We start from the raw sequence: 9691 nt of genomic DNA on the forward strand, positions 1-9691 counted from the left end.
TCCAATAGAGAGAAGTTCCTCCATGTTCCAACCAGTATTCCATCAATCAAATCTCAGCCCAGAGCTGGTGGGATGTATTTCTAAGCACATCCCTGGGGGAATCTTGTAACTGTTAAAAACATGAGCCATTTGGATGGAGTTTTGGGAGGTGAGACCATCAACCACAGCCATTAACCTCTTTTCTCTCCCACAGTTGTAATTGGGAAGATCGCCTTCTCTGGTAAAGAAAAGACTCAACAAATTCCAACAGGTTTCGCTTGGATCAAAAGCATTCTCATAAATCTTAGACCCTCGTGTGGTGTTGGGTAGCAGTTCTGGATCCTTGTTGATCTGTTTGATGGCAAATATGAAGGCATGGATGTGCTAGATGTTTTTTGGAAATAAGCTGCAAGGAGAATGTAACACTGCCTTATATCTTGACAGGAGAGAACCAGCTGCAGTAGGCTGGCTTGGCAATTTGCCTCTCAGTGCAAGTTCAATATTTCCACAAGAGCATGGCTGATCAGGGACTAGAGCCCAGCTTGCCCTAGTCCCAGACCTGCACTCTTTGCCACAACAGCACACAGAAAGATACACTTAAATCATTTTGAATAAGGAAGGTATTAGAACAGAGGCTGGAAACTCCAAAATGTTTGAAAGGCGGTCAGTGCAGGGGAGATGATCGGTTCTCAGGAAAACCCTGCGGGATGATTTGGCCCCATTGTAGATTTTAGTCTAAAGAATCAGAAGATGGCATTTGCAGTTCAATTTTCAAAAAGCTCCACAATGCACATGACGTTCAATGATAGGACACTTACAGATCCTGCCAACAGAATGAATGTCATGCCCCATTTATTCCCTTTAGTCCTTCAGCTCTTACTGACATTAGAATCACATCTCATCTTGAAGTGCTGGTAGCTCTTATTTCTACCAAGCGGAATGAGGAGGGGAAAGATACTGAATATCTTACCTGAGGTTAAGAAAAAAGATCCTTCTACTGAAAAGTAGCAATTTTTTTACTTATGCTAGGATACCACTTTAACAAAGAAAAAGCAAATCACAGCACAGCAAGACTTACACACTATGGATTGCAAAGGATTCCGGGTAGTTCCTAAAGTCCAGGTCAGTCATGTTTTCAATTGCAAGAGATACAAATTCACTGATGATTATCTCATTTGAAGGGCTATATAAATCAGATTGCAATTTGGCGGCTGAACTACAAATGGAGGTACTCAAACTCTTGGTGGCAGAAGAACTCAACAATTGCATGAACAAGATCAACCGGAATGTTGAAAGATCTGGGGTCAAGCCCCACCTGGACCACTCCATGGCTTCCAATGGCCACCAGTCTCAGTCCTGGCAGAAAAGAAAGAAACGCTCAGACTGACAGAGCTTGGTCTGCCTCACAAGTACACCCCAGACCAGGCTGGAGCAAACTGCCCTGACAGGAGCCTATGCAGACATCACAGGGAATATCATGCTTTCAGTATATTGTTCTTGCTACACAATTTGCTCTGGGCCTGTGATCCCCCATGAGGCTATTAGAAATAGTACTACTGATGACATTAATTTTAATAATTTCATAACATGTCATCAGTTCCCCAAAAGTTCTCAAGTCTCAGGGACAGAAAATAAGTTTTGTCTCACCAGGCATACCTCTCCCAGTTATGCTGGAAATGGTAGACTTGAGGGCAGAAGGCCAAACATGTCCAGGGTGCTGCCCTCAGGCACCACTTCTTGAATTCACTGCTTTCTTGTGATGAGCAGGAGAGGCAGATATAATTCAGGAACAAACAAAACTGAAAGGGCTGGTCTAGCAGCAGAGTTGATGCAACAGACCCTGCTCTCCTCCCCTCTCCTCTGCTGCATCCTGGTGCAACTCCTGCTGCTGGCTCACTGCTGGGGAAGATCCAGAGTAGGCAAACTTCAAGTTGAGCCTTTAACATCATGGAGCTCCAGTCTTGTTACTTCCAAGGGGCCCAGCCTATGTATAACTATGTCTGACTCCACTGCAAAAGCAACTGACCTCCAAGCAGAGGCATGGATGTGTCCCTGCATCAAACTTACCCCTCACTACAGCCTGATGGAAGAGAGCACAGGTGATTTGCACCTCGTGTTAAGTCACCATTCAAATGAGCCATTTTGACTTGTCAATTTCCTTGTATGTTGCTTAATTGTCAACCCCATTGATAGCTGAAAAATACAAAGGAATTGACAGCGCCAGGCTATGCATATCAGAAAGCCAAATTTCTCACACACCTGAAAAAGATCAGGAAGAGGAAGAGGAAAAAGATTTTTTTAAAAAATATAACCCTATGTGCATACTCCTGAAATGCCAGCAAAATTAGAAGTGATTGACAATGCGTCAAACTTCACTCTGGCATTGAATAAGGAGCAGTGACTACCCACACAGGATGGGGCATAAGTTGGGGGAACACCTCCCACACACACAAACTGCAGCATGGGTTTTGTCATTCACAGCAAGCCACTGTATAGCCATTCACAACGATTCATGAAAAACAGCTCTGTTGGTCAGCTTCCACAAGAGGTATCCATGGTTATCAACAATCTTTAAAAAAAATAGCCATGTGCACTTGTGGGTGGTCTGTTCATGGCTAATAAGGCAAATTGTAGAAACTGAGCCAGATCCCAGCACACGACAATCCTCTGCAGTTGAACTCCAGGTATGAGTTCTTGTGTCATGAGAACCAGGCCGTCTGCATGGAGGAGGGGTCCTCCATCTGTTGAGACTCAGTCCAGCCAAAGAACCTCACTTCACATGCACGGCTACCTAGGAGGGAAGAAAGGAAACCACTTTTCTCAAAGGTGAGATATGCTTTATTGAATCCAAAGTGCGAGCAGAATATCAGCAAACAAGCACAAGAAAACTCACACTGCCCATACCTGCAGTTGCACTGCTTTTCCAAACATGACAGCAATCTTCTGCAGGCCTCCAAACTCTCCTGGATGATTAGGAAGTTGAGTCTTCATCCTCAGCTGAGAAACACACCTCTTGTCACAAATCTTAAAAAGTTCTCCTCATACTCTGTCAGATGGATGAAGTACATTTTTTGGTGATCCAATGCTGCTGCTGGTTCCCCCTAGGAAACTACCAGGGATGGGCGTCTGGCAAGGTATGCTAATACTGATAACTTCTACTCTTCAAGTATGTCCACCAGCCTTCCTTGGTCTGGATGGCAGCCACAAGATAGCCATACATACATGCAGAGAGCACTTGACTCTGGTTAAAACAGTTTCATTGGCTACCTGTTTGGAGCAGATATTCAAAATTTTGCTTGTGATTCACAAACAATTGGGCACCACACTATTAAAAAGAGAGCATTTTGCCACATGAGCCTTCCTACATTTCAATGGAATGCCCTTCCTAGGAAACCCCAAAGTTCAACCTCCCCACTCTATTCTAGCCATGCTTCTTCCTGACTAACTGCTCTCTCGTATTCAGTTCTGGCCTAAATATTACAATGAAAAACTTGGGCAGGAAGATAAAACCCAATATGCCGGCCCCAGAAGCCAAGATGGAGAAGATCTCCACAGCCACCATGTACTTCCCCTTGGTGCTCAGGTAGGTGGGCACAAAGGACACCCACACACTGCAGAAGACCAGCATGCTGAAGGTGATCATCTTGGCTTCATTGAAGGTATCAGGCAACTTCCTGGCAAGGAACGCCACAGTGAAACTGAGGCTGGCCAAAACCCCCATGTAGCCCAGGACAATGTAGAACATGAGGAGGGAGCCTTCATTGCATTGAACTATGATCAGGTCATCTTGAGAGTGCACATCAAACTCTGGGAAGGGGGGAGAAGTTGCCAGCCATACAGCACACATGCCCACTTGAAACAGAGAACACAGAACGATGACCAAGAGAGCGAATTTCTTCCCAAAAACCCATTTCCTCAGCTTGTTTCCGGGTTTTGTCGCCATGAAGGCCAGCACCACCGTGATGGTCTTTGCTAACACACAGGACACAGCGATGGAGAAGACAGTGCCAAACATGGTTTGCCGCAGGAGGCAGGTTATCTTCCTGGGCCTCCCTATGAACAAGAAGGAGCAGAGGAAGCAGAGCAGCAGGGAGGCGAGCAGGGCACACGTGATGGTCCAGTTGTTGGCCTTGACAACAGGTGTGTTCCAGCGCACGCTGAAGCCCCCAGTCATCATCACTGTGAGCACACAGAGCACAAGGGCTAAGGATGCCAGAACGACCCCCAGGGGCTCCTGGTAAGAGAGGTAGCTGATCTCTTTGGGAACACAGTGGTTCCGCTTCTTGTTTGGACGCTGATCTTCTGAGCACTTCTCACAATGGACTGAATCTGACAGTACAAAGCAAATTCTCAGCATGGCCAGAAGGCACCAGAATGTCACTTCCCTGTCATGTGGCAGCAAACAAGCCACATTAACCCACTTTCTCTGTTTACAATCTACAAGATGGTGCCTCTCCGGCTTGCATTAGAAATGCAGTCCTAGGCAAAGAAGACGACCTTTTTATAGGATCTGACTTTAACTTCTCTTCCTTTTCCAAGTAGCTGTAGATCCTGTCACTTACCCAACAGGAAGGAAATCTCCCCATGGGGGCACTCGAGGCAGCCATAGCAGCAGATTTGCTTCTCCTCATGGACAAGCATGCTCTGTCCAGGGCGACAGCTCTCCACACAGGTGGACCTGGGCATCATCTAAGGCCAACCAAAAGGATTAAACTGGCTAATTGGAAGAGGCCTTTGGAAGTGTGCTCTGGCTTCCACCTAAGGATAGATACTCTTTCCTTGGAAGGAACCAGGCCATCTTCTGAATACCATCTTTCTTTTTTGCATGCTTATTGTGCTTGTCAGAACTTCTGGCGAAATGTATTTATGGAACCTTTATGGAAGCATATATTATACAATAGTGGGCATGTCCAGTATATTCTGGTAATGCCTCAGACATCCTGGAGCCCAATGTCTGTCATCTGCTTTAAAAACAACACTAATGATACAGAGGAACATGAAAAGGAAAACTAACAAGCCCACCTGAGGAAACCTGTGATTCCACACAATGGCACTTTCATTAACAGTGAAACCATCCTCTGCAGGATCCATGGGGTCTACCCTCCCAACTTGGACTCTCTGGAATGAGCCATTGGGGAAGGTCACCAAGTTGATGAGATCGTATCCTCCTGCCAGCTCCCCTTTGCCATCAAAGACAATTTCTTCCCCTGCACTGTTATTGAAGTGGATATTTCTCAGAAAAGAGTGAAGCTGGATTGGAGGAAGAGAAAACTTTAGCTGTGCTCTTTTGTTCAGTCAAGTGATTGATCCTCCTGATTCAGGGGGTGGAATGACACATCCCACTAATCCACTGGGGATTATGCTTCAGCTATTGCATAGTACAGAAACAGGAAAGATGACTGAATAAATGAAGGTCTGCTATGGCTTTTTATTCCCCCCAGAAGGGCAACTGCCTCACCTCCTCCTGGAACTTGCAATGGGGTGGCTCATCCAGTGTCAGATAACATGGCAACCACCCCAAATGCAATAAGCCCTGCTCCCCAGGAGCCATGGGTTCTTTTCCAGCTGGCCTACAACCCTCAAAATGAAACTACCCAGCTGGAAGAGGAACTTGCAAGTGGCACAATTTGACAGATGTTCAGAAATGATCCATTGAAGCAGGCACAGAAGGTGGATAGTGAAATAAATATTCCAGTGGTGTGGTATCTCCATGACTTCACCTTAGCCCCTAAAGCTTTCATGGCCTGAATCCCCACATTGGCCTGCCCAGCCCAGTGACTGGGCTCCCAGGAGCACCAGTGAGCAGGTCTCCTGTCCTGCCCGTAGGGCTCCCCCTTTTAGATGGAGAATCAACCATTGGGCCTGGCTCAATTGCCTATTTCTTTATTTGCTTCCATGTGATGTCATCACCAGGACTTGCCTGTACCTGCCATGACTGAACTTGAGAAAGTTTCCAGCTTCCTTCATCTCTTCTTGAGGTCCCTTTGGCTCCCACCAAACCCATTGCTTGGAGGGCATATGCCACAGCATAGACAGCATTGTAGACATTGTAGCTCTGGCCGGACATGCCCAGTTCGAACACAGAGCCAGGAAGGCTCGCCAGCTTCTCCTCCCCTGTGCAGTATTCCTGGTCTGGAAGCAAAAGGGTATCATCTGGGAACGGACAGTTAAACGTCGTGAACCAGAAATACTTAATGTAATAAACATTTGACTGGTATGGATGTATTTTCTCAAGGAAGTCCTGAAATCCTGGCACCTTCTTTGTATGAAGAGTGAATGCCAAGGCTCCATGGAAGGACTTAGGCGTGAATTCTTCCCAGTCGGGTACAGCCGTGATATCCCATTCCGCTGTAGTGATCCACACCCTCTCTACAGGGCGCTTACGCAAAACTTCATTCCTGAACACAATTAGTCTGAGGCACTCCAGAGACTGATTGTCACCATGGACAAGGACCACATTGACCTCACTCGATACAAGAGCTGATTCAAGAGGTACCAACTTTTTGTCAAAGATTTCCACTGGTGAAAAGTTTGAGAAGAAGGGGATCACCTGTACCCAAGCAAGGCAAATCCTATTCTGCAAAAGCCTTGCTCTCAGGGTTCGAAGGAAGCTTTCTCCACTATCGTTGTCTGGAACCAAGAGGCCGACCCATGTCCACCCAAAATGCTTGACGAGCTGCACGATCCCAGCATACTGAGGACCTTCTTTTGGAACCATCTGGTAAAAAGAAGGAAACTGAACTTTGTCTCGCAACACTGGATCAAAGGAGCCATAGCTGAGCTATTGGGAAAGAGAGGATCGTGTTTAACGTCAGTGGCGGGAAAAATAAACATTCCCTTCTTCTAAATTTAACTGATTTGATGGGAATATCTGTCAAGCATTATGTCTTGTTCTCATGGAATAGGATTTTCTTGTGTTTTCTGATATCCCAGGCTTCAACTGCAATCACTCACTCAACTTATGAAGAGCAAGCACAACTGAACTCAGCAGAAGAACCCAGAATAAGCCATGCTGGATCAGACCAGGAGTCCATCCACTCCAACTTTCCACTCACACAGTGGCAAATCAGACGTACACAGGATCCCTCAATCAGGATAGGTACAGGATAGGTTCCACCTGCTGAAGCTCCTCAGCAACTGGTGTGTGCAGGGTGGATGTCTCTGGTAAAGGAGGCAGCAAATAGCCAGCAAGGCCAGTAGCCACTGAGAGCCTCCTCCACCACGAATTTGTCCAGTAGTCCAAATTGGTGGCCATTGGAGCAAGTTGGGTGAAGAAGTACATCCTTCTATCTGTATGAAACCTCCCACTATTTAAATTCTGGGATGATGCCACTGGATTCGAGTATGATGGGAGAGAGAAAGGTCTCCAGCCCCCTGAGTATTTTTGTTGCCCTTCTCCATACTTTTTCCGACTCAATAATGGCCTTTCATGAGTAAGACAATCAGAACTGTACATAGTATTAGAAACATAGAAACAGAGTGAGTCAGAAGGGGCCTCCTGGGCCATCTAGTCTGACCACCAGCTCCAGATGGCTCCGGTCACGACATGCCCACCATGTGCATGTCCAGCCTATCATTGAACACCCTCATCAATGGGGCTTCAATGACCTCTCGTGGCAGCCCATTTCACACTCTCGGGGTCCTAAGTGTCAGGAAGTGCTTCCTGGCATCCAAATGGAACCTTGGTTCCCTGAGCTTTGCTCCGTTGGAACACATTCAGCCTTCCTCTGCAGGGGAGAACAGGTCTCTACCCATCTCCATGTGACATCCCCTCACATACCTGTATGTCGCCAACATATCCCCTCTGAGTCTCCTCTTCTCCAGGCTGAAAAAACCAAGTTCCCTCAGTCTCGCCTCATACCCCTTCCCCTGCAAACCAGCCACCAACCTTGTGGCCCTACACTGCACTGACTCTAACCTGGCTATATCCTTTCTGTAATGAGGGGCCCAAAACTGAGCACAATACTCCCGTTGCGGGCGCACCAGAGTCATATAAAGTGGTACTAATACCTCTCTCTATCTAGAAGCCACACTTCTGGCTATGCAACCAAGGGTGGTGTTTGCCCTCTTGACCACCGCATCACACTGCTGACTCATGTTTAGCCTGCAGTCAACCAGTACCCTGAAGTCCCTTTCACAAGTGCTGCTCTTCAGCCACTTGTCACCTAACCTGTACTTATGACACCTTTTCCTATGCCCCAAGTGCAAGACCTTGCACTTATCCACACTGAATGTCATCCTGTTGTCTCCTGCCCACTTCCATAGTCTGTACCTGCTCCTCAGTTGTGACCACTGCTCCAGTTTTGGTATCATCTGCGAATTTGATCAGCAGACTGTTCACCCCTTCTTCCATGTCATTTATGAAAAGATTAAACAGGATCGGCCCCAGGACAGAGCCCTGGGGGACCCCGCTTGTCACTGGCTGCCATCCCAATGATTCCCCACTAATGGTTACCCTCTGCTTTCAGTCAGTCAACCATGCCCTAATCCACCAGACAGTGCATTGGTGTATCCCAAAACTCCTCAGTTTCTCCACCAGGATATCATGGGGCACTTTGTCAAAGGCCTTGTTGAAATCCAGGTAAACCACATCCACTGCATCCCCTCCATCTAGCCATCTCGAAACCTTGTCAGCATGGGCACACTTAGTTCAATCTTCAGTTCTCTTTGTAACATCTAACATGGAGTGGCTCCATGGGGCTTGATTCTGAGTATGCAGATATTGAACAGCTGTGTTAAGTGCTTGTTTTTGGAATCCCCATGGATGCAGGCAACGATGAGGTGAGAGGGTCAGGCTTAAAGAGTTGCCCTGCACTGTTTGGATGTACAAGCAATCTCTCTCATTGTGGTCAACTCTTTCTGGTCTTGCACATATACCTCAGGGAACTTGTATTATTAACAATTTCAGCCACGTGGAAGTAGTTTTCAGAGGTGTGAATGCCAACAACAGTCGTTCATTCATCTTTTCTAGCACAGTTGTCACCAACAGGAACCCCATATCACATAAAGAAACTATTCAGGGATTTCTTTGAGAAAGTTTTGATGCAAAAGCATTCTTATAATCTTGGATTCCAGCATGGTGTTGGCTCTATCTAATGCATACCTGTGGGACCTTGTGGGTATTTAAAATGTTGGCCACCTGGATAGAGTTCTTGGAGGTAAGACCCCCAACGACAGCCACTATTGTCTCTTTCCTCGCACAGCTGTAATTGGGACAATGCCCTTTTCCACTGGACAGGATGCTCACTATATTCATACTTGTTTCCCTTGAATCAAAAGCACTGTTATAAATCTTGAATCCCAGGGAGGTGTTGGGTAACAGCTCAGCTGCTTTGTTGATCTCGTTAATGGCAAACACAAAGGCAAGGGCATGCTGGTTGTTTTTAGGAAAAAATCTGCAATGAGATTGTCACATCCTCTGAAATGATTACATTGGAGACTCACTTTTCTAGAGCAGCTGTGATGAGAGGCTTTCTTCACTTTATCAATCTTGGGAAGCTGTTGGCCTGTATTCCAGCATTGGAAAGAGCCAGGGGCATAAGAGATATGATCTAAATACCCTCACATTTTAGCTTTAAGATCTTACTCTCAGAAATTATGCATGAGGAGGTACTTTCCAACCTTGCAGAATAGAAAAACAAATGCACAAAAGTGAGGCATCCTCCCAATGATGGGTGTTCAGTTAAATGGAAATCCAGAAAAGGGCATGAGC

The 9691-nt window shown here is 46.4% G+C and overlaps 1 protein-coding gene across 1 annotated transcript; it reads right to left on the reverse strand.

Annotated features, from left to right (window-relative positions):
- Nucleotides 1–3063: 3063 nt before the first annotated feature.
- LOC123021788 (vomeronasal type-2 receptor 26-like) lies at nucleotides 3064–9374 on the reverse strand (the record flags this gene model as incomplete). The annotated part of the gene is made up of 5 exons (XM_044426860.1): nucleotides 3064–4308; nucleotides 4542–4668; nucleotides 5002–5229; nucleotides 5906–6760; nucleotides 9083–9374. Coding segments are annotated over 5 exons (2410 nt in total), but the record flags the coding sequence as incomplete, so codon positions are not given.
- Between the last annotated feature and the right edge of the window lie 317 nt (nucleotides 9375–9691).

The sequence above is a fragment of the Varanus komodoensis genome, unplaced genomic scaffold (genome assembly GCF_004798865.1).
Source record: "Varanus komodoensis strain SLA01 unplaced genomic scaffold, ASM479886v1 scaffold188, whole genome shotgun sequence".
In the NCBI taxonomy this organism is placed as follows: domain Eukaryota; kingdom Metazoa; phylum Chordata; class Lepidosauria; order Squamata; family Varanidae; genus Varanus; species Varanus komodoensis.